Below are 24,835 nucleotides of genomic sequence, written 5' to 3' on the forward strand. Positions count from 1 at the left end.
TCATGCTGACGCCACGACACTCTCACACAACTTTAAGACAACAGTGAAATTCAATACATTTAGGTTAAGAAGCTTTAAAAAGTCGCCTGTGTGAGTATATCCGTGACAACGCTCGCCAGCAGTTAATATTGACAGTTTTTGGCAGCCACTGGCCCGTACGTGTGTAATGCGTGTGATGGCGTTATTTCTCTGGACATGCAATATCACATGGAGCTGGCTGGGACTAATCCGCGCAGCAAACACACTTTCTCATGCATCATCACCACAACCTGAAGCGGACTCTGGGAATGTATATACTCTATTCTCTCAGAAGTCCAAACTACTCAGTTAAAATCCAACGCCATGTCTCTATTTAGAATGAAACTGACATTCATCCACTACTGCAGGAATGTGTGTTACAATTCATTCACATGGCAAAATGAGAGAATGGGAGAAAAGGAATGGATGAAAGGGAAAACTGAAAGTGCAGGTGAGTGAAATAGAGAAACAAAAAAAATGGATAGTCCTCAGAAAGGTTTTGGCCTTTGAATGTTATTGTGGTGGCTTGTAGTTTTTAAGAGAGAGATGCCTGTCACAAGACCAGCAGTAACAAGCCGACATGAAAAACCCTCTCCTGCTTGTAATAAGATTTCATGGACAGATTCAGAGAAAGCTCTGTTCTCAGCAGGCAGATAATGTCAGCATACATGGGTCCATTACAGCAATCCTGAAAACACATTATATCTGCTTCGGATTATATCATAGTTGACAAATTGGTCAATGATTGGTGGATGTTTAAATAGGGCCGTGATTCAAGCTGGCTGAGGTCAGACTAACCCTCAAACACACAGCCAGCCAGCCATGTTGGCTCGAGTTCAGTAGGATGAAATGTGAGGGGGAAAAAATTTGGACAACAAAACCTAAAAGGAGTCAGTAGTGCGAATAACATTATTTCCATGGAAGTGAAAAGCACACAAATGACTCTAAGGAGACCCGGCCCGACGAGGCTCTGGGTCTGTGTTTGTGAGTCTGAACCATGCTCTGGATCAAACACACGCAAGTAAACCACTCACTGACATTCACTGCTCACTCTGTCTCCCTTTCCCTGCGTAGAGATGAGAGAGCGAGAGAGCAAGACCAGAGAGAGAGAGAGCAAGGCAGAGAGAGAGATTACATAGATAAAACAATAACCAGTGCTGAGTTTGTCCTGAAACGAAAATGATCTTAGTGTTAAGATCGCCTTCCGCCCATTAAAAACCCAATGGACAAAGACGACCTCTGCTAAAATGCTTTTGGGGGAATCTGGGGCCCAGTTGCAGCCCAGTCTTCCTCTCAGTATAACATTAGATCTTGTATAAAACGCTGGTGGTGTAGTTAAAACTGAAACAAGGTGCTGCGGCGCTGCCCCCGGTGGCGGGCTGTAGGTACTGCTGAGTGATGAGCTGGCTGAGGTAGAGCAGTATCTGGCTGTCCTCCTCCCCCAGCCCCAGCTGCTCCTGCAGGAAGCTGCGGCGCCTGGCCTCCACGCCCTCCGGCCCCTCCCTGGAGCTGACCGGCAGGTGGAGGTGGTGGGTGAAGGTGAACAGGAACGCCTTGGCGGCCAGGCTACTGAGCGTGCTCTGGACGTGCAGGAAGTAGGTGGAGCCGCGGCGGATGTAGGTGCGGTGGTCGGCCACGTTGGCGAGGAGCTGGCCGCGGTAGGGGGGGCAGCGCAGGGTCTTCTGGTCGGCGTCCAGGATGGAGATGTAGCGGCTGTAGCGGGACAGCGAGTAAAGCATGCTGGAGCCCACGGGGGACGCCACTCTGCAGGGGAGGAGCAGGAAGATGAGAGATTTATCTTCTATCTATTATACTTTTCTAGAGAGACAGGAATATTTTACATCTACTGTCTGGGCGCTGTGGCTTAGACCCTTGCTACAGCAACTAAATGGCTGAAATATAAATGTATAGATTTGTCAAGCAGCTCAGTTTTACATTAAGAAGGGTACAGAGCTCTCTGTGAATACTGAGCAGTAATGAATTTCCTTAACTTGGCAAATAAGACTTGACAGAAACAGTGGTAAATGTACCCAGAAATGGCTTAGCAGCTGTTAAAACCAGAACCCCTCCTCCTGCCTCGCTCAGACTCTCAGCCCTCCTACTATCTCAATTAAGAAAATAAAACTTGAAATAAGGAAGTAATGGCTTCTACTTTGAGGAACTGACTGCCCACTCTCCTTTTAGAAGAAAAAAGACACAGGGAAAAAAAGAGAGAAAAGAAAGGACATATTTGAGGATGGGGATTGAATAGATGGCTTCTGTCAATTCTATGAGTCACCATCAGGTAGGGCTTAGCTGTTAAGGACTGAGTCAGACCAGATGAATAATAATAGAGCAAGGTGTGATAAAAACTAGACTTTGCCATTATCACCAGGCTGAAAACAAAATGCAGCAGTGCACAGTTCTGAAATTTAAAATTTCACACTGATAGAGATACTGTGTATTGAAGTTCTATAAACATCATGCTCAATACAGGTCAAAAACATCATCTATCTGCCTCCAACTGCCTCATTTAGTCTAAATGTAATTTCCCCTGCATGCCCTTACTGAAAGCTGCTTTGTATAAGAGTGCCAGTTAAATGTAAATGTTAATGCAAAGTGGAACTCCTCCACTCCATCCATACCTTTGCAATCCAATGAGTTTCCACCTCTGCAGGTCAGTGAGAGTGAAGGGACAGGACAGCCAAGCTTGAACCCTCTCTCCGCACCTCCCAGGCCCAGGCACGAAGAGGGCCAGAGCGGCGACCAGCCGGCGGACCCTCCCCTCATCGGCCCCAAGCACCACCAGGGTCCTCCCGCTCAGCAGGCACCACAGAGCTTGCAAAGCGAAGGGGTACTGTCGCACAAACTTCAAGGCTCCCTGTCCAGCCTTCTTCCTCTGACGCAGGGTCACCACCCCTCCGTAGCCGAGAGGCGAGGCGGCCCGGTCGGACCCCGTAGAGGCGCTCATGGTGCAGTCTGACCCATCCTCCGCTGAGCATCGGGACACTGCGTCTCCGAGGCTCCCCACGGGCAGCTCCAGCCCAGCTGCAGGGCTCTCTGAGCGGGGGGAACCCACAGCGTAGTCCCCCTGCAGCGGCAGTAAGGCCTGGGGCTCCTGGTTGACCACCAGGGAGTGAGGGGGCTGAGGATGGGAGCTGTGGCCCAGACTAGGCACCGAGTCTGGGACAGAGGCGTCGTAAAGGAAGCCCTCCTGGGCCATACAACACGCAGTGTCTATCTGAACTAACAACTCAGAGTCCGTCTCACAAACCTCCTCAGTTAGACCCTCACACCTGCTCTCCCCCGGTTCCTCACACTCATCCTCCCTGCTGGCCTCCAGCTCTGAGACCCCTTCCAGCAGAGACACAGGAGTCTGGTCTCCCCCGTCAGCCTCATCTTCACCAGCTGTGGTCTCTATGTCTTCACTGCTGCTCTCCCTCTCTGGGTCAGTGTTATGGTCGGGGTCAGGGGTCAAGTCGGGATCCGGATCAGGTGGTTCTGACTTCATGCTAGCTAGACTCTGTTCGCCCTCTGCCTGCCCCTCCCCACTCTTCTCACTGCTGAAGCTGCCTTTGGTCTCCTCGGAGCTCTCCTGGGTCTCCAGGGTCTGGTCTGAGGGGGACGAATCCAGGTGGCTTTCCCCGAGCCCTAGTTCGCTCTCCTGGGTGTGGCTGGTCTCAGAGGCGGGGTCCAAAGGCTCCAGAGGCTCCAGGGCGTCCAGCTCCAGAGGTTCAGGACACAGCACTATCGGAGGCGGGTGTGTGAGTGTATTGTTGTCTACAGCGTGGTTCACAGCACAGAATGGTCTTAGCGTTCCCCCTTCTTCCTCATCCTCGTCCCCCGGGTCTTCTTCAAACAGGAAGTTGGTAACCTGCTGTTTCCTGCGGAGCGCCCTGTCCAGGCGGCGCGTGTGCAGGTAACACAGGTCCCCCCGGAAACTCCTCTCCGTCTCCTTCAGCAGTTCCACAGTGGCCTCGTAGAAAGTCTCGTCGCACAACTCCTGGAGCGTCTTCAGGCGCTTGTCGAAACACTTGGCAGACTTTGCTTTGATCAGCTGGGGGGTGTAGGACGGCCTGCGTTTAACACCCTCCTCCTCCTCCTCGTCTTCCTCTTCACCTCCTTCCTCACCAGCCCGACCCTCTCCTTCCTCCCTGTTCTCCCGCTTTTCAGTGTAATTCAAGGCGTTGGCGAGTGTCGCGTATTTGTCCAACAGCTCTTCGCACTCGCTCAGACACTCTGTCATACACTTCGGGCAGGTGACGGCGTGGGGGTCCCGCCGCGGACGGCGAGGGTAGGAGCTGATCTGTCGCAGCAGGTCTCTGTGTTCGTAAATGCTCTTTTCCACGTTCGCGAGCTCGTTGGCTTTCTCCACCACATGGGCAGAGTAGATGCCCTGCGGCCCGGCCTCTCTCTGCAGGCCCTCCTCCTTCTGCAGCACAGAGCGGGTGTACCTGATGGGCGAAGAAGACAGATTAGAGAAGGAAGACAGATCCATTTAAATAATGAGTAACTGATGCAGATTTGTTAATACAGGGAATTGTTCCTATTGGGAATCTAGCCGTAAGTAGCGCAACTGAGTGCCACTACAGAAGAAACACTGAAAAACTACAGCAGAAGAAATTATGACTTGTGGGATAGTGGTCGACACTAATAGCCAGTGGTTAGTAAGCTGTATTCAAGGTTTCAATAGAGATGCAGGCCTTACTCCAGGTCCCGCAGCTTCCTCTGCAGCTCCTTGGCAAAGGCTCGCCTGTTCCCGGTCTTCAGGCACTCGGAGGCCTGGGAGAAGCGGAGGGACAGCTCCTGGAACTGCAGCATGATTTTCCTCTCGTCCGCCGAAACGTACGCCATGCAGAACGGTCGCACGAAGCCCCTCGCCTCCAGGTCGTAAAGCGTCAGGTGATGGACGTAGGCGAACGCCCCCTCCTTCGAGTCGCCCAGCACCACCCTGGAGTCCTCCACGAAGCTGAGCCGCGGGTAACCGCTGCCGGGCGGGTGGCCCACAAACGAGGCCTGGTAATCCACCGACATGATGCGCAGGGAGAAGTAGTTGAGGTCAAAGGTGCCGCAGACTTTGGGGTCATCTGGGATGGTGAGGAGAGGCTGAGGGCCCACCTGCTCCGAAAACTCAGAGATGAGGATGAAGTCTTTGGTGAACTTGGCGTAAGAGGTTTTAGCCCAGGGGTTGGAGTCAGCCAGCGGGTAGAGAGGGACGGAGAACTCCTCAGGAAGAGCCCAGGGGTCAGGATTTGTCTCCCCATACTCATCCTCTTTAGTGAAAGCCACCAGGTCAGGTGAGCCTATCATAGTGGTGTTGTCAGACAAGGCATGAGAAACTCAACACACGCTCCACCAGAGGAGCCGTCAAAACCCAGTGGTCAGAGCAAGGCAGTGGAGGGGAGGCATACAAAATAATGGCACATTAATCATTCTACTGTCACATTGGCCTGTGCGCAGATTAGCAGAATATGCTCAGCAACGATGACATTTGGCAGGCAGAATACAACAGGACACTGAATCAGAATTGTACGTCTGTCGCTCTGTAAACAAAAGCAGTTAGCATCTTGCAACAAGCACAGGGTGCTGGGGCTTCCCTCGAGCTGTCCAGGCAGTTCGCGGATCACTCAGGCAGCACAGCGAGACGAAATAAGACCATTTGTGAAGCAGCATCAATGAAGTATTTCTCCCCTCCTTTTCAAGCGCCGTTGCCGTTCAATGTTCCTGAATGTGATGCAACGCAATGTTAGGATAGAGGCACCGTAACAGACATAGAGAGGCGCTTCATGTAATTTTTACATCCTGAGACAGCCGCCATGTTTACCCAGCTGGTTGTAGTCTTGTCACGTGACCACCATACCTAACAGGCTTCATAAAATAATATTAATTTATTTTTTCACAAATACATAATTGATAACATAACCCGTGTTGTATTTATGCAAAATTACTATTTTGAATGCATTTGGGTCGAAAGTTAAATTAATTGTTTTGACGTTTTTTGTAACTTCGATGCTTTACGACAGTAGTGTTACGACAGTGTTTGACAGTCGGGCGCGGAATTTGTAAACACCATAGTGTGCTAACTGTTGGTTGTCGTGAAGTTTTTAATTTGTACGTTTTGGTCAGTTAACCTAATTTTTCTTAATGTAATCTATTGGAAGTGGGGTTACTAAACGGATGGTTGCTCGTTAGCTCTTCATTTGTTATACAAGTTGTCGGTAGCGAATGCTATGCTAGCCAGAAAGCTCTCTCCCAGCGTTAGCTAACATTGCCTTAACGTTAGCTAACATCATGGAGTGAAAGTGACACTGACTCAGGGACAGGGGCTGCCTGTAGGACGAGGTGCTGCATGTAAAGGCGGCTAGTTATGCTAGAGCAGCTACTGGGGAGATCTCTGCTTCGATCGGGACTACAGCGACTGAGGATCCAGTGGAGTTGTTACCGTGGCGGACAGAGCGGCCACGGCTTGGAGTTAGCGCCGCAGCCAGACATGATCCGCAGGACTCAGATCAAGCGGGTTCTCTGCGTGGCCGAGAAGAATGACGCAGCCAAAGGCATTTCAGAGATCATGTCCAACGGGAGATCGAGGAGGGTAAGTCATAGGAAGTTCTGTTTGACCCGAATAATATAAATACCTTACAATATGAGTAAGTTAACGTTACTTTTCTGGGATGATCAGTTTGCCTCTTCAGTCATCCTAAATCGCTGCCCAAATGGGCCCTGATCTACTCTATTTTGCCATTCAGAACATTATGAATGAAATATTGTTATTCCTTTGAGAATGCCCAACACATTGTGACCCGAGCCTTACTCATATTGGCTATAATAAGCCGGTGTTGGGTATCTGATAACGCTGTTGATGAGTGTGATTACCTAAATTGACTTTGATGCCCGATTCATGTGATTCCCTGTGGTTGCCCCGGTACTGATTCTGTTGTTTTCCATTTTTAGAGGGAAGGGATGTCAAAGTTCAATAAAATCTATGAGTATGAGTATCATCTCTTTGGGCAGGTAAGTGAAAAGAAATTGAATGTGCATGAGTGTGCAAGAATATCTGTCCTTACGTGTTTTACTATGTCTTAATCTTAATGGTTTCATTATCCTTCCCCTTTTCAGGATGTGACAGTGTCAATGACATCAGTATCAGGGCATTTACTGGGTTTGGAGTTTAAGGCACCGTTCCAGAAATGGTAAGTGGAGAAAGGCCTGTAGATAACTACACATCATACACACACACCTACACAAAGGCTAGGGTTCATACAGCTTAAAGTTATCTCTTACCTGTGTCCACCACTGTTCTTCTCATGAAATTAGAGTAAAGCAGCAAATACCCCTGATTCATTTGTTTTGTACCTTTGAACACAACTGTACCTAACCTCTTTTGTCTGAACCCCTTCTCTCCATAGGCACAGTTGCAATCCTGTGCTGTTATTTGATGCGGAGGTGGAGAAGTACTGTCCTGACAACATGGTGCAAATCAAGGTATGCTGTAATTGCAGAAATCCAGAACAGAAGTAGTGGTGGTGTCTAGGGTAATTTTGGTTCTTGGACCACAGTTTACTCACAGCCCACAGGTTTCAAAATTACTGGATATTAATAATACCTACTACATACTCTACTGTTTGTTTACTCTGAGTGAGCAATAGGCCCAGATGATGAATTTTCATTGCCTTTTCATTTCCTAACAGTAGGGGGCCACAGCTTCTAAATGAAACGTTGACTGAATATGCATAATAGAAATGGATTTGATGTTATTGTATGGCTCCTTCACTCTCATTCCTTCCTTCCTTCTTTCCTTCCCTCCAAACTTCCTTTCTTTCTTCTTTCCTTCCCTTCTTACTCCCTTGGTCACTCTCCCTCTCGTTCCCTGTAGCGGAGCCTGGAGAAGGAGGTGAGACAGTGCCAGGCCTTAGTCATCTGGACTGATTGTGACAGAGAGGGAGAAAACATTGGCTTTGAAGTCATAGATGTCTGCAAAGCAGGTATGATATTGTTTGTGTGTGTGTGTGTGTGTGTGTGCAAGTGAGCGGGTGTCTACCCTCTTTTGTACTGTCTATATCCCATGCCTCTTGTTTTATATTGACATGAATTATCCATGTGTGTCTGTGACTGCGTGTGGCCAAAGGTGAAGAGGTTTCTCTTACATTTGTCCATAGGATACTGCTGATAATGATGGTGTATCGTGTGTGTGCATGTGCGTTTCAGTGAAGCCCAATTTACAAGTGTTTCGGGCAAAGTTCTCTGAGATCACGCCTAACTCCATCCGGAGAGCCTGTGAGACTCTAATGGAACCAGACGCTAACGTTAGCGATGCTGTAGACGTTCGTCAGGAGCTGGACCTGCGAATAGGTAAGTAAAGACACACATAGGTGCATATCACAAAGAGACACACTCATACATGTGAAGAGGTTGGTGTCAGAATCCTTTAAGAACAATTCATTAAGGGTGATGTGATGGGTCAACAGGGTAAGGTGCATGCAGCATCATCACAAAGTCCCACAAAGTAAAGTTTGTTAAATGTCCTCCCCATCTCTACCTCCCATCTTTCCTATCAAATACTGTCTAATAAATCAGAAATGTTGTAAAAAAATAATTATTAGAAATGTCTTTGATCAAATTAAATTGGTTCTGCCCACAGGTTCTTAAGTAATTTGTGGCAGTGCTAGTAAGATATGCACAGCAGCAGAACAGACTGAGTGCATGGGCTTGAATTCCTACTGGACCCATCAATAGTGAACAGCTATGCACTCATGGTGCTGTAAGATGCTTTGGGTAAAAGGCCAACACTAGAAGCGGTGTTCATGTGAAATTATGTCAGTTTGGGAAATCTTTTTGCGGTTTGCCTATTGTGATGGCAACACACATAAAGAATGGAAAACATTGTAAATTGTTGATATGATGCCATCCTGTCTGCTGTGTTCATGTCCAGGTGCATCCTTTACTCGATTCCAGACGCTTCGCCTTCAAAAGATCTTCCCAGCGTCTCTGGCCAATCAGCTGATCTCGTATGGCAGCTGTCAGTTCCCCACTCTGGGCTTTGTGGTGGAACGGTTCAAAGCCATCCAGGCCTTCATACCTGAGACTTTCTACAGGATCAAAGGTACATGCACACAAACACAGACACAAATAACAGATATAGATGCAGACACAAATATTCAGATTTTAAACTGATACTCACCCCTCTCCTCTCTCTACTCTTCTCTCCGTCTCTCTCAGTGCTGCATGAGATGGATGAGGAAGCTGTAGAGTTCAGCTGGAAGAGAAACCGTCTCTACAACCACACAGCCTGCCTGGTGCTCTACCAGATCTGCATGGAGGTGTGTGTGCATGTTTATATGTGCATTTGTGCTGAGTGCACTCTTGTGTGTGAATATGAATCTGTGCATTATTGTGCGCACTCATGGCTGTGCAAAACTGTTTGTAGGATATGTTATGATGGACATCCACTCATGCAGTATGGGACTTCTACTGGTCAGCGAAAAGACTAAAATTAAAATACCCACTCTCCACAACATTGGCACTGTACAAAACTTACCGTAGGTCTGCCTCATCAAACGCAACATCATGAAATAAGGTCGACCCATCCCACACAAGCTTAATGGACTACCATCACTATTACAATCAATGAAACTCCTCACCAAGACAAATGTTTGATGTATATAAATAATACATGACATCATTGTGAAAGCCTTAATGAGTTAGAAAAAAACACACTCCAAGTAAAACTTTAACAAAATAGCACAGGATTCTAAATAAAATAGCCTGTGTAACACTAATTCAAAACAATCACATACTACTCAAACTTTTCATAACCTCATTGAATCTTTTGCCTAATATACACAATCAGTTGTTAAAATACTATTATCAGTCAGTGTCACTGTAGTGTCACTGTTCATATAATAAAGCAGATTGACCCACGCATCTGCTCAAACACACTTTATCACCCACACACTTTTTTATTAACAATGATCATTACATTTAAATTATATTATATATCGAGGGCTTGGAGCCAAAGGGGCGTAAGTGCGATTTTGGGCGAATATGAGTATTATATATCAATTGAAAGGTCTCAGTAAGATCTTTTCAGTGCCAAAAGGACACAACTGAAATCATGACCCATAAGTTTTAATTAAACAAAAACTGAAAGCCGTAACAGTAAAAGTAGGGTTTTGTGGGTCGTAAAGCGTCAAGCGTTGTGGGTAGAGGATTCTAACACTTAGGTCAACTCAAAATGCATGCTGACGTAAGTAATCCTAGCATGGCAGCATGATCACATCATTTTTAGTATCTTATTCATATCCTAATTAATATTCTAGGTCAATATTAGATGAATGTAAATATGTTAATATTCCCATGAAATACTTTGGCCTATAGATTCAAAATGTTATTTTATAATGTTAGGAGTGTGAACTGGTCAAGATGAGCTCTGGTAGTAAGACTGCTGGTAGCTGAAGTTATCCCTCAGTGTTATGAGGAGTTTTACAGGTCTTTGAATGTGTCCCAGGACACATCAATAAGTGATGTGTCCTGGGACACATACAAAAATTTATTATACTAGCAAAAGAAAAAAAAAAGTAGTAGTTTAGAATCAAAAGTAGTTTCTTATGTCTATAGAGGTTTATTAAAAAGGTTTATTAAAAGTTTTTAACAGAAAAAATGTATCAATCAATTTGATATGTTCCATGTAGCCTACAATTTTAAAGGCCTTGGTGAAAGTTGCTGAGCATTACTTCAAGGTAAAGATATTCATTCTGATGTAGTTTTATATTTCAGTATTGATTGAAGTGTAATTGCTAGATTTGTATTAAAATTAATGTGTTTTACAATTGTTTACTTACATACGCCCATATTCTGCATGGCTGTATCGGGACAATGTTTGTGCCAAAAAGGCGTATTTCACTCTTTTGCCATTTTTAAAAAAGTTAACAAATATAATTCAACTTAAACTGTAGCAGTATTGTTTTTATAGTAATGCTCAATCTGATAACACAAAAAGTTAAAATATTGTGCTTAGTATGTGGTAACGGCAGCTGATCCAAGTTTGATCAAAAATTGTTTTGGCTCTCCTGTAAATCTACGATAACGCACTTACGCCCCTTTGGCTCCAAGCCCTCAATATTAAATATAATAAATTAGATTATCAATACGTTTTGGTGTTCCCTAATCTCTTGTTTGTTAATCTCGTCACTCAGTATTCATGATGTTGCCCAAGACTGTAAACAAATTGCAGCATCTTTCTACTCCAGACCCTTTGTGGTCTCAATAACTGGTGTTAAAAGATTAGAGGTGTTGTTTGTATCCATGACTGTCATAGAAAAACACTTACACTTGTTATTACATTGTTTGCCAAGACGCTCACAGCTGGCAAGCATGTAATTAGTGCTAAGCTAGTTTTCACTTTTTCCCACGGTGCAAGATGTGGGCATCAGGAGCCAAATCCATATCAGTCATCAGACACTTAACCCTATATACCAGTACCATTCACATTGATTTGCTGTACTTGAGAAAATAATTGTTTTGTTGTTTTCTCTGGTTTATTGAGTAGTATCTCATTAAGATAAAATCAAGCAACAGTTGAATTATTGTTAACATTTAATATAGTCATGAATTTTCACACAACCTTACTGGAATTTTTGTTAAACTCCCACAATCCTTCCTTGTATTCAATAAGATTATCATCTGATTGGTAGTCTCCCCCTTCTGCACTCTACACCCATTGATGTGCATGGGTTTCCTGTTGGGGGAAAAAAAGCATACAAAAAAAAAACAGCCCAGACCTGTTTGATGGTCTGATGATGATGGTCTGTTTTTGATGGGCACTGCTGGTCTTTTGCTGGTTTTAGCTGGGCAGAGTTGGTCTGATGCTGGTGGTAAATGAGAACACTGATGCTGGTAGACCAGCTAAAATCAGCATCTATGGTTAGAGCATGCCCGCATACATTGGCCTCCAGCATAACCAGCTTTTCAGCAGGGTTACTTCTCCTTGATGCTGGTGGAAATAGTCAATCTGTGACAAACTAGTGTAACTCACAGTGTGATTGGTTGATGCATTTTATGGGTTACAGTCCCTCCTCCATGCTAGTCAGTGTCTGACAGTTGTTGGGTTGTCCCTCTGTCCATAGCACCCGGTGTTCTAGTCTCACCAATGTGTGTAACCCTTGCAACTGCACTGGCTAATCTGTGTGTGAAAGAAAAAAAATACCAGTTAATATTTTAGTTACGACTAGAAAAGCAATTTTGTGTAACAGGTGTGGAATATATTAAGTTTGGGCAATGCTAATGAAACATTTTGGCAAACAGGCTACTATGCTACTGGAAGACCGCTAACCTGCCAGAGTGTAGCAGAGTGGATCTATTCTTCTTTATTCAATACATTGGATTAATGATGTGGTTTTCTTGATTATTCCAGGACTGTAGTAACTTTAACTACAGTAACAGTTGATGCTACACACCTAGTTAGGCACCTGGGCCTGTGTAGCATCTGTACTTGTTTTAATTAAATGTGTATCCCAGCTCCCAGGTGTAAGTGCATCTATGTGTGTAACCTCTCCTCTGCCTGCAACTATTAGCCCTGGACATAGCAGTAAATATGAATGCTTTTTGTTAACTTGCCTGAATAAATTAGGGTTAAAAGAGCGCATATTAAAAGGTCTATAGAAGAATATCATTTTATTCATTCCCAGGATCCCATAGCAACAGTCACCTCAGTAACCAGTAAACCCAAGAGCAAATGGAGACCGCTGCCTCTGGACACTGTGGTAAGACTAAAGAGAAATACATCTGTTCAAGGTAGAAAGTACATGTAGTTGTTTTTATATGTTAGGAAGAGTAGTATTTTGTCAGTTTCAGTGTCCTGAGCCCTTGTCTCTAAAGCCCCTGCTGCTTTGGCCCACTCTAACAGCCCTCTACCTCTAACTGGCCAACAGGAACTGGAGAAACTGGCATCACGGAAGCTAAAAATAAGTGCCAAAGAGACCATGAAAATCGCAGAAAAACTCTATACCCAAGGGTGAGTGTGTGTTGGGTTTTTGCAAAAGCAGCATATTAGGAAGAGTACATACACTCCGCCATCCAATTTTCCTTGCTCACGATGGAGGGAATACACAGACTCCAAAGTGTTGTCTTGTTCCAACCATATGCCGAATGTTTTTATCAGTTTATCAACCCACATTACATTTGATCTTTCTCTTTAACTTGTTTCAGTCAGGATGCTGGCTTGAAGCCACCTTAGTAGTGGCTTTGTGGTGTGTGTGAAAGGGTCAGATTAGCTTTTTTTTTCTGACCTGGTTATTAAACCAATCTCAAAGCAGTACCTATTTTTGTGCATGAAGAGGTACCATCTGGCAATTTGGTGGCTTTTAGGCATTGTTTGAACGATTTCACCAGCAATGCCACATTTCCAAAGCCTGCCTTCTCTCTTGGCTTGTCAGTGTGAAGAAGGCTGACGTCCGTGTGTTCCTCTCCCCTCAGGTTCATCAGCTATCCCCGCACAGAGACCAACATTTTCCCCAAAGACCTGGCCCTGGGCCCCCTGGTGGAGCAGCAGACACACAGCCCGGCCTGGGGGACGTTCGCCCAGCGGGTGCTGGACCAGCCCGGCGGCCCCAGCCCACGGCAGGGCAAGAAGTCCGACCAGGCCCATCCCCCCATACACCCCACCAAGTACGGCGGCGCACTGCAGGTAGATGCTCAAATGTGTGTTTATGCACCAGGGTAATAAATCAATCTTTTTTTTTCTTTCAAAGGGAATTTCATTTTCCCCCCCTGAATCGGGCATTTAGGTCCTTTCTGGGGGCATTTTTTTCCGCACTCTCTGTCCCCAACCAGTCCATCTTCCACCCCTCCATTGTTGACTTTTTTCACAGTATGGTTGTTTTATTTTCGGTTGACGCAGTGGTTTGTGTGGAGTCTGCATTTTCTTCTACTGCTAGTTGTGTGGAGACTGCATAGTCGGTTGTTTTCTGATCAAAAACACAGTTATAAGCTCCCACAAGTCACCCACAGTGGACAGTAGTCACATTCACGCATGATCATTTGATAACTCAAACAAAACTATTTGAACAGGGTGAAATGTAAAAATTGGTACTTTTACACAGCTGGAAATACACATGCCAAAAAACAAAAAACTAACAGTGCTCCTATATGTACCATGTGTGCATGCTTTCCCACACACACACAGTGTAAAGTCATTATTTTCTGTTTCTGTTTCCTGCTGTCTCCAGGGCAACGAGGGCCGCCTGTACGAGTTCATTGTCCGCCACTTCCTGGCTTGTGTATCCCAGGATGCTTTGGGGCAGGAGACGGTGGTGGACATAGATATCGCCCAGGAGAGGTTCTCCGCCTCGGGGCTCATGATCATTGCTAGGAACTACCTGGACGTTTACCCCTATGACAGGTGGAGCGCCAAGGTAGGGTTGTGTGTGTGTGTGTGTGTGTGTGTGTGTGTGTGTGTGTGTGTGTGTGTGTGTGTGTGTGTGTGTGTGTGTGTGTGTGTGTTGAGAGGGATAACGATACAGACGAGGCAAAACACAAACTCTGTGCATTCATTTTCCACTGTGTATGATATCACTTGTGTATGATATGACTTGTGTATGATATACTCTGTGTGTGCCAGGTGATTCCAGTCTATGAGCAAGGCTCCCAGTTCCAGCCCTCGGCTATAGAGATGGTGGACGGACAGACGAGTCCTCCTCAGCTGCTCACTGAAGCCGACCTCATATCGCTGATGGAGAAACACGGCATAGGTAGAGTACAGACGCACACACACTTGTACAGACTGTATATGAAGTCAGTCATATACAGTCACAGAACTTCATTTGGCACGAAGTTGTGATATTGATTACTGATTTACCCAGTAACTGATATAAAGATAATTTTTTCAGCTCCATGGAGCATTTTGTGACTTTCTGTATCCCGATTTGTTGTTTGACAGTTTTAAATATTATATTGTTACATGTCTAATGCGTATTTATGTTACAGGCACGGATGCAACCCATGCTGACCACATTGAGACCATTAAGAGTCGCATGTATGTGGGCTTGACTGCTGACCAGAGGTTCCTCCCTGGAGAATTGGGCATGGGCCTGGTGGAGGGTGTGTACACACACACACACACACACACACACATATACACACACACACACACTGGGCTACACTGTATACTGGAACATACAATTTGACATAGTTACTATTTAAAACATGTCTGTGCTTTCTCTCTTTCGCTCAACTTTGTTATTCAACTCTCCTCCTCCCCTTCTTCCTGTCACTCAGTCAAACATCTTACTTATCATACTATAACTCCTCTGTGTGTGTGTGTGTGTTTGTTTAGGTTATAACTCCATGGGCTATGAGATGTCCAAACCGAACCTGCGCGCTGAGCTGGAGGCGGATCTCAAGCTGGTATCGGAGGGAAGGAAGGACAAACGGAACGTGCTGCAGCACCACATCCTGAAATACAAGACTGTCTTCATTGAGTCCGTCAGGAAGGCCAAAAAGTGAGTTATACTCTACCTTATAGCATGTTTGTGTGTTTCTGCTGCACCCTCTGCACCTGAATGAGTAGCATCAACTCATAAATAATTAAGCGCTAACACGTGTATTGAAGATGTGTCATTGGTCAGTGTTACATCTTCAATACACGTGTTAGCGCTTAATTCAATAATTAAGCGCTAACACGTGTATTGAAGATGTAACACTGACCAATGAGTTACACCCGTCCTGTAAACACTGCTGGCTGTTGGATTTGTCAAGTCGTTGTGACACAGGTCAGAATGACTCGCCTGTTTGGTTGAATGATTTTTGTGTCTCAGGTTAGATGAAGCCCTGTCTCCGTATCTGGGCGCGGCTCAGGAGTTCACCGAAGCGGAGCAGCAGGACATGGAGATCCCCCTCCCGGTCCGGAAGTGCCCCCACTGTGGGCGGGACATGGTGCTGAAGAAGAAGAGGGAGGGGAACAGGTGAGACTTCAGTGTATATCAGTATGTTATTCCGAGGACTGGTGGTGAAAAGGAAGAATGCCTTCTTCACGATATTATATAGAGTGTAGATGCTGTCTGTTTTTGTGTGCTGTAAAACCCCTCCTGCATTTCTTGTATGCTTTTCTTTCTGTTTCACAATTTGAACACATAACTTTCAGATGAAAATAGCTGATTCTCTCTTTTTCCCTCTCTCCGTCCCGCTCATTCCTTTCCTCCCCCTGGGTTCCCCCCTCTGTGTCTCTGTCCCCCGCCCTCCCATAGTAAGTTCCTGTCCTGCGTGGGCTTCCCGGCCTGTAAGACCGCAGTGTGGTTCCCTGACACCGTGCTGGAGGTCAACAGGGATGAGAGCGTCTGTCCCACCTGTCAGCCTCGTCCCGTTCACATGTGAGCGTACACTGCACCGCTTTTCATTTCTCACTCTTTAGAGCTGAGCCCAGACAGCGGAGGAATGGGAGGAAAACTTTGCAGAAGTTTAGATGCTACCGCTTTGTGTAGAGCAGTATAACAGGCAGCCAGTCAACAGCTTGTTTGATACAGAGCCTTTGTTTTGTTTTGTTTTGCATTTGCTTTCTGTCAGAGAGAGAGTACGGTGGCCAACAGGGACAAAATTTGTAAACAGGCAAGGAACAAAAAGTGTATATAACCAAGACATTCATTGTTATTGTCTCAAAAAGTTCCCAGCCAGTGTGGCAGGTGACCCATATCGATTTATAAATTTATTTACTGGCATGTGGTTTTCACAGGTGTGAATTTCAGACCCTGTTTGTCATATTCAACCTGTTAAGAAATAACTGAGAATGTGTGGTCTTTCATTGGCAAATGGCTTGCTGTTACTATTTGCCTTTTGAATGGAATGAATTATTTGTGAATTTACCCCAGTTGTGCGCTGGCTTACAGATGCTTTGGGTCAGAGATTCTCAGGTGGTTTTGCTAATCCTTTGGCCCTGAGCAGCAACTGCAAACCACTGGCTCAGATCATTTCAGCACAGCACTAACACATCACCAGTAAACATATTACATATTGCATAACATATGCCATTCAGTGGACACTTCTATGCAAAGTTCCTATATATCAATATGACTTCATGCATTTGTAGTATGGGTGTCCCCAGTAGGAATCACCCCTGACTCTGGCAGTGTCAGTGTCCCGCTCCACACACTGAACTACTTTGTACCAAACAAACATGAAGCTCAGCAGCTTCACCAGTGTAAGAACTCCTCAAAATTCCTGTCTGTACAAGTGGGCGTTAACCCCTTGAGCACGTGCCTCAGTTCAGTCCAAATATAGGGCGAGCTCGCTAGCAGTGAGCCAAAGTGCTCCACACCAACAGCCGTTACCATAGCGACCAATCTGGTGCAGAGCTCAAAGTTGAACTACTTATTCTAAAACAATATCAGATTTTTTTTTTTTTACCAGATTGCACACAGCAGTTTTAACTTGTTGGATAATTTGTCCAAATCAACTTCAGATACTGTGAGCAGAAGATATTTGCAGCAGTAGTGTTTCTTACCGCTGCAGTCCAGCTGGTCGCCAAGGCAACTTGCTGAATTTTCCCAACTGGCCGATGAAGCTCGGCAGACTTTTGTCTTACAGACGGGCATTTTGGACAAGTAGATTCATTCAACCGCTTTTTGACCGTCTATGGTCATCTGTTAAATAATGGTATATTTAAAAAACAACAAAAAACATTTGGTTATTAATGCCTATTTCCATTTTCCAAGGTAAATTCCTTAGTTGTTGAAAAGGTTATAGCCTAATCCAAATGTCCTGTTTGAAAAATGCTTTGGTGCTTTTTATTTAGTTTGAAGAAGTTGGAAAAAAGTTTAAAAACAGTTGAAAATGTGACAAATAAACTTGTGAAAAAGGTCACAGAGAGAAGTGGCGGAGCATATAATCTCCAATGATGTCATGCTGGAAGATGAAATCTGTGTGCCACACCACAGAGGCACATGGATTTTATTTTAAATTGTAATTAATTGAATTGAATTGAAAATTGAAAATTTATTTCCAACAAGACTAGCACAGTGCGGCTCAGCCCAGTTCTTTTTTAGTTATTTCAGCTGGATGGAACTAGTATATTGAGTTTCAACACTGTTTAACATTCGTCTCCTGCCTGTTCCGTGCTCCTCAGGTTGAAGTTGAAGTTCCGCAGGGGCAGCCTCCCTCCCATGATGCCTTTGGAGTTTGTCGGCTGCATCGGTGGATGTGACGAGACGCTGAGAGAGGTACTTGACCTGAAATACCTCCGAGCAGGGGGAGGGGGAGGAATGGGAGGAGGAGGAGGAGGAGGAGGGGAAGGAGGAGGAGGAGGAGGGGGAGGAAGGGGAGGAAGAGGGGATCCTCGTCCACCGGCCTCCAGGCCCCCGAGAGCAGAGCCGCCCAGAGCCTCAAGTTCGAATCCCCGTCCTTCCCTTCCGCCTCCTCCCCCGTCTTGGGCCCCCCAGCCCCGGACCCCACTAGGTGGCGGCGGTGACCCCGACCCCACCAGCGACGTCGTCGTGTGTAACTGCGGCCAGGACGCCCTCCTCCTCACCGTGCGTAAGGACGGCCCCAACCAAGGCCGCCAGTTCTACAAGTGCAACGGCGGGAGCTGTAATTTCTTCCTGTGGGCGGATCAGCCGAGCCAGCAGGGGCCGCCGCCGCAAGGCCGGGCCCCTCCGCCGCCAGCGCCGAGGACCTCCCAGCCCCCCAGGCCCTCTGTGGGCTTCGGGAACGTCCCGGGAGGGGACAGAGGGAGAGGAGGGGATGCGGATGGAGCTTCGGGACAGACGATGTGCAACTGTAACGAGGCGGCAGTGATGCGCACGGTGCAGAAGGACGGGCCGAACAAAGGCCGGACGTTCCACACCTGCGGGAGACCAAGGGACCAGCAGTGTGGCTTCTTCCAGTGGGCCGATGAGAACGTGCCTCCACCGGGTAAGACACACACACACATACGCACATGCAGTGGGTGTCAAAACTTTACTCACCCTTTCAAATTTTCTAGTTTTTATCACCTTGAAGCCTGAAGTGAAAACCCATTAAATCAGCCAATTTTCTGACGTAAAAATGGAAAAACACCTTCTGCCTTGGTATACCTCTTATAGTACGGGGTGTTATGATTTAACTAATCACGTTCCAGAGCATGCACAAAATGAATTTGCCTTCACCTGACATCAACTCAAGTGATTCCAACGAGGTAAATTCAAACCAGGACTTCACTGAAGGTTTCTTTGTTGCACTGTGTGTGTCAGTCAGCAGAGACAAGAGCGGGGAAACAAGGAGCTCGCACAAAATCTTTGTGTGTGGACTTTTGATATCCACTGTATATATACACATACAGGCTCTGGGGCCAGTCTCACCAAAACCAAACAGTGGCAATCCTGGCTAACTGGTTTCACATAGCTGGTTATCAGTTCGCTCTGTCAACCCAGGATTGACCTATCCAGCTATGAGCACAGTCACATAAAAGGGGCGGGCTTTGTAACAACCAATCACATGCAACCTGGACAAGGGAAATTAGTTTGTTGCAGTGGCAAAAACTGTAATAGGATTCAGCAGGGAAAAAATGTATAGATAATAGAATTATAAGCACACAACTAAAATATGCAATAAAAACTACAAAATAAAATAATAAAACAATGGAAACAATAGACTATAAATGCTTATGGTGTTATTTAAACAATGCAGCTGACCATTTCAACTGTCAAGAACAAGTAGGAAGTATGGGAAAGAAATGGATTACTAACATTTACGTTTCTTCTCTCAAGAAGATCAAACTGTCATAATAAATTAATGTGAGCAATACAAAAACATGATACCAGCGAAAAGTAGCACAGTTGCTGCTTCGAAGGCAACACTGACAGGGCCAATGTAATCTCCATCTTGAAAGGGCGTGTTTTAATCACTTTTTGGGTTCAACTATTGGAGATTACAGATTTGTTCATCTGGAGAGCAGTGCCTCCTGTCAACTGGAGCTGAAGCTCTACAGTGAAGTGATGAAATTTTGAACACAATCGTCATGATGGTAAAAACTAGGAAAATAAGGCCCAGGCTGAAAATGAATTATCCTTAAAGGCAAAGCGGAGACAAACTCTTCATTGATTCAGTCTTGTGTCGTCACACTGAGGCTGTGAGAAGATTTCCTATTCACAAAGTTGTGTCATGTTCCCCCGGGCTGGGCTGATGGGAATATGGGTGCAGTCTGTTGCACAAATCACTCTCGGGAATCCTATGAAAGAATTTCACCGCACTTAATATGCAACAATAAATTTTCATTCATTATTGATCACTATAGTCAACTAATGTAAGCTGTTTGATAGAAGCCCTCTTTAATGGTCTGGAAACGCTACAGACATGTATCATATCTCTGATCTAATCACTGGGGAAAGCAAAGTGGTTCTGCCAGTCCCGAAACAGTCGCCCTGCAAACAGCCCTTCTTACTATGTTAATTCAGTAGTATCCTCCTGTACAGTTATTTTTATTACTTTATTACTTGTTTTCATTCATATCGGGTTTTGTCATATTGCATTTGTCCAGAGGGAGTTGATCGGTGAGGGGGCGTGTCTTTATACGTGCTGATCTGATAGCCTGAATATCACCTGCTCTGGAGGTTAGCTGTGTAGCCTCAGTTACCATAGCGATGTACCACACATAAAAGTGAGCCGCTGTCGTGAGACCGAAAAGTTAGGATTCTTCTTTTCCTGCCTTAATGCGACCAGCACCTCAGAGACAATCAGATTTGGTGGATAGGTTTCAAATGTCCCCCACTGCTCAAAAAAATATTACACCATTCCGCCAGATGGTGGCGCTATAACAAGCAACTTTATATTTTGGCAAATAACTCCTGAACTGCAAGGCCTAGAATCAAAAAAATAGTCCCGCATATTTTTTTGCTCAAGATGGTGTTCAGTTCCACCATGATAGTTTTTTTTTTTTTTTTCTATTTCTCCTGCAAAGTTTATCCAATCTCAACAAAGTTTTGCATACAGCATGTATGGATTTCCTAGATTTCGGCTATTACCCAGAGGTTTGAAAATCCAAACCTTTTGGCCGTGGTGCACAAATGAAGTTAACAGCCAAGACATGCAATTAGGAAGCGAGGCGTAATTCCTAAACACTTGATACTAGAGCAGAAAACATTTCACATACATGTTTGGGATGGACCCAGAAGTGTGTCAGACCACATTTGGTCACGCTCCATAGCCCCATCACCAGGCCAACCTTGCAGCAGCACCTATTTTTTTTTATTTCTCCTACAAAGTTGACTCAATCTCCACCATATTTCAACTGCCTGCATCATCCTTCTGTCACACAATTTGATGCTTGTATCCCGCAAAGACATCCAAACAGGAAGGGAGGCGTAATTCCTTAACGCCTAAATGTTCAAGCACCCAAACTTCACATAAATGTTTGCTGAGGGCTTAAAAGTATGTCAGACCACATTTGGTTGCACTCTATAGCTTTACCATATGGCCAAATGTCAGGCACCATTTCACCTGCAGTTGCAGAACTTTCACTGAAATGTATCTTTGAGATGTACAACTTTTTCACAATGATGAATCAAGCTTATATTCTCACTGTCAAATCATTTGCCCCACAGGCCTTGGCCCTGCTAATGGCTGCTTACAGCTATATTCAAAATTATGTTAGTTCTCTCTTGCTTTTGTCTGCATTGATATCCCTTGTTGCACTGTAAAGCATATTGTGACAAATCTGTTTATTAAACAGCGTTGTGTAAATGTATTTGATTTGACTCGATAAACACACCTAAGCGGACACGCATACAAACCAGACAAGATGCACACACAGATTAAACATCAAATAGAGCGATCGCTCTCACCTCCATGCTCATTTAATGATAAAGAAACGCCGTCACGACTCACAAACACTCCCACTGAGACCTTGAGGCTTTCATTTACAAAGATGACACACTGTGCCTTCGGTTCCACTGCACATACATAAATCTTCTGTATTTTTCCTTTTACAGTTACCTAACCATCCCATATTGTGTTTGACCTCTTTTTTTCTCTCCAGTTTCAGGTGGCCTTGGCGGCGGGTTCGGTGGATTTAGCGGCGGCGGAGGAGACGGAGGGAGGAAGGCGAGGAAGACGACAGGAGGTCCCACCGCCAACAGACCCCCCGCCGCGAAGAAACCTCGAACCTGCGGCATCTGCCACATGCCCGGACACACCCGAGTCACCTGTCCCCAGCGGTGACGGCTGCCGACGGTTAGAGACGCGCTCTTACTGTGAAGTTCCTCTGGAGCTTGTGGAACATGGGAGGTTTTTGAGCGTTACCTGGGCATGGCTTATTGGCTGCCACTTCCACACCATAATAACAGCCTGAAAATCTGCAATCACATTTTGCAAATGTGCACTAACTCAGGTTATAAGGCCAGGTTGAGATCTTTAGGTCGACCTGTTGACTTGACATCTAAATCCAACCCAGTCCCATTCTCCTTCCTGTAAAGTTACATGTTGTAACCTAAGCACTGCTTTGACCACAAGACTCATGCAATCATTTTGACTCTAAACAAAGTAAGAACATGTATTTCCCGCTGGCAGTTAAGCAGCACAGTGGCAAATTTGTTATTAAAAAACTAGGCATGCTGAAGCCTTTTTTCTGTCAGCATCCAGGACTGATTTCTCCGCTCTCCTCAGATCTGCAGTGAGCTTGTGGACGGCTCTTTTCTGGGCCCTGCCTGGAAAGTCGGGGGGTCCTTTCTGGGTCGGGTTAACTTCTGGACCTGTGAAGACCTGCCAGACGCTGGTGACGCGGAGACGCTTCCGTCCTCGAAGCCTTAAAGCGTAGAACAGCGTTCTAAAATAGAGGAATCCCTACGCGACCTCGGCTTTGAACCCTGACGGCCTCCGATGGCCGCCGCCGGAGAGAAAGCTCCGGGAGGAAGACGATGCGAGCTGCACATCCAGGTAGAGCTGAGGCACTCTCGGCACTCGGAGGTGTTTAAAAGTACAGTCACCCGAGGGTGTTCGTGGGAAATTCGCTCAGCTGGCCTTGGATCGAATTAATCTCTCGGGTTTTTTTTTTGTGTTTCTCTCTGTTCACAATCCTGACAACATGACAGGGAGAAAGAGCCAGTGAGGCAGTGCTGCCTATAAAGAAATAAATATGTATTTTAAAAAAGAAAAACATAAAAAAGATGCATATGTAAGAGAATATGTCAATATATGGTAATGATCATTTTCATCATCTCGACTAAGACTAGGATATTTGGCTTTAACCGGTAGCCAAGCATTTTACATTCGTTGAGCTGTCTTGCTGCTGTCAGTCTGTTGCTGTTGAAGGAAACGGCAAAATATTTTGTTAGCTTTTCTCAATTGTATATAAGAAGTGCAAATAAATGTCGATTGTTTTGTTTCCCTCGTGTAAGTTTGAGGATTTCAATTTTAATATTGATAAATGATAATAAATCTTAATTTAACTGGTCATGGTTATTATCTTCACCTTCATGGGCATAGGAAGGAGAAAAAGGTTGATCCAAGTCTTTTTTCCTTTTTTTTCTTTCTTTTTTTTGCCTTGTTTTTGGTGTTTTTAGCCTTTTGTGTTTGTCAACTTGAAACTCGGGCATTTTTTTTCTGTTGTTTTTTTTATGTAATGAGAGCAATTAAATAGAAGCCTTTCCCGCTAATACAATTTGATGAAATTATATAGTAAAGTATAGTCATATATAATTGTTACATTATGTCATTGGTGAGTCATGCTTTATTATGAAAATAGGACTGTCCGATTTTCGAAATGGTATCAAAACAGATTAACAACATAGTTTATGATGCATTTAAATCTGGTCAGTTTTGTTTCACCCCAATTAAAGGATTATTGCGGGCCATGATAACTGTTAACGTTTCATGAAATATTACCTGAAGAAACTTAATAGTGATCGGAAATGTCATTTTAGCCCTAGGCTAAGATTCACAAAGTCACACAAAGTTAGTGCTCTACAGCATTTGGTTTCACAGCAGTTTAAAACTGTTGCAGCCTGGAGGAATGGCGGAACCGCTGCCTGATTCCCAGAAGTGCAGCCTCTGTTCCCCGGTAAGCTAAATGAAGTGCAAGCCCCACAGGAAAAGACATAAAAAAAAACAGCCTGGATTCCCGGTATAAGGCTTCAGCCGCCCTAGTGGTTTTTGTTGATATTCCAGAGAGGGAGCTGTGATCTGATCCCCTTCTTACTGGCACGTTTGTGAGTCATACATGAGTCATAACATGTGGGTGGGAATGAACGGTGTGATCTGTCCTTCCGCGTTGTTTGCTGCTCCATCCTCGGCTCTCAACTCGGCTATAGTAGCTACTAGTATCTGGGCAGATAACAGTCATGTGATTGTCGACTCTCTTTTCTTTTCTCAATTGCAGCGATAACCTCCCCTTGTCGAAAAGCACTGTGTTAATCCCCTATTACATTTTAGAAGGATACTACACAAATACCGCAGTCCCTATAGGAATATTATAGGAGTATTATAGCGTTACCATAGGAGGTAAACACACCATAATGCACACAAGGTCACTATTGAGTACCACATACATAAGATGAGTTCCTATAGGAATATTATAAGACCATTATAAGGACTACAGTGCATGATACGATCACTATAAACTCACTACTGAGTACCACAGAGACACTATAGGCCACTATAGGAATATTATAGGAGTATTATAGCGACACTATAGGAGATAAAATCACAATAAGTTCACTATTGAACACCACAGGCCCTATAGGAATATTATAGGAGTATTATAAACATCATTATGCTCTATAAGCACTATAAACTAGCACTATAAACTCACTATTGACTTGAGTGCACAGGCGCACTATAGGCCACTATAGGAATATCAAAGGAATATTATAGGGATCCCTCCGCC

At 45.0% G+C, this 24,835-nt stretch overlaps 2 protein-coding genes across 2 annotated transcripts; one reads left to right on the plus strand and one right to left on the minus strand.

Annotated features, from left to right (window-relative positions):
* Positions 1–1,260: 1,260 nt before the first annotated feature.
* smcr8a (Smith-Magenis syndrome chromosome region, candidate 8a) lies at positions 1,261–5,441 on the minus strand. Its single transcript, XM_071906398.2, has 3 exons — positions 4,706–5,441; positions 2,643–4,451; positions 1,261–1,782 (listed from the first exon to the last, which is right to left on the minus strand). Exons 1-3 carry the CDS (start codon positions 5,305–5,307, stop codon positions 1,323–1,325), a joined length of 2,871 nt encoding a protein of 956 aa, XP_071762499.1. The 5' UTR covers positions 5,308–5,441; the 3' UTR covers positions 1,261–1,322.
* Positions 5,442–6,064: 623 nt separating this feature from the next.
* On the plus strand, positions 6,065–23,404 carry top3a (DNA topoisomerase III alpha). The gene is made up of 19 exons (XM_078284952.1): positions 6,065–6,589; positions 6,949–7,008; positions 7,114–7,187; positions 7,404–7,479; positions 7,871–7,979; positions 8,203–8,346; positions 8,927–9,097; positions 9,214–9,314; positions 12,681–12,755; positions 12,924–13,006; positions 13,468–13,678; positions 14,220–14,405; positions 14,612–14,741; positions 14,977–15,090; positions 15,326–15,491; positions 15,807–15,953; positions 16,236–16,358; positions 18,107–18,891; positions 21,992–23,404. The coding sequence occupies exons 1-19, from the start codon at positions 6,365–6,367 to the stop codon at positions 22,171–22,173; spliced, it is 3,162 nt and encodes a 1,053-aa protein (XP_078141078.1). The 5' UTR covers positions 6,065–6,364; the 3' UTR covers positions 22,174–23,404.
* Positions 23,405–24,835: the final 1,431 nt, after the last annotated feature.

This window comes from Centroberyx gerrardi, chromosome 7 (assembly GCF_048128805.1).
Source record: "Centroberyx gerrardi isolate f3 chromosome 7, fCenGer3.hap1.cur.20231027, whole genome shotgun sequence".
Taxonomy (NCBI): domain Eukaryota; kingdom Metazoa; phylum Chordata; class Actinopteri; order Beryciformes; family Berycidae; genus Centroberyx; species Centroberyx gerrardi.

What these genes read in the sequence shown, in the direction of transcription:
- top3a (XM_078284952.1), top strand. Translation starts at nt 6,365, where the DNA reads ATGCTAGAGCAGCTACTGGGGAGATCTCTGCTTCGATCGGGACTACAG. An exon ending in AGTATCATCTCTTTGGGCAG is followed by an intron (nt 7,009 to 7,113) that starts GTAAGTGAAAAG and finishes TCCCCTTTTCAG; the next exon opens with GATGTGACAGTGTCAATGAC. An exon ending in AGTACGGCGGCGCACTGCAG is followed by an intron (nt 13,679 to 14,219) that starts GTAGATGCTCAA and finishes TGCTGTCTCCAG; the next exon opens with GGCAACGAGGGCCGCCTGTA.
- smcr8a (XM_071906398.2), bottom strand. Translation starts at nt 5,307, where the DNA reads ATGATAGGCTCACCTGACCTGGTGGCTTTCACTAAAGAGGATGAGTAT. An exon ending in AGGAAGCTGCGGGACCTGGA is followed by an intron (nt 4,452 to 4,705) that starts GTAAGGCCTGCA and finishes TTCGCCCATCAG; the next exon opens with GTACACCCGCTCTGTGCTGC. An exon ending in AAACTCATTGGATTGCAAAG is followed by an intron (nt 1,783 to 2,642) that starts GTATGGATGGAG and finishes CCTCCCCTGCAG; the next exon opens with AGTGGCGTCCCCCGTGGGCT.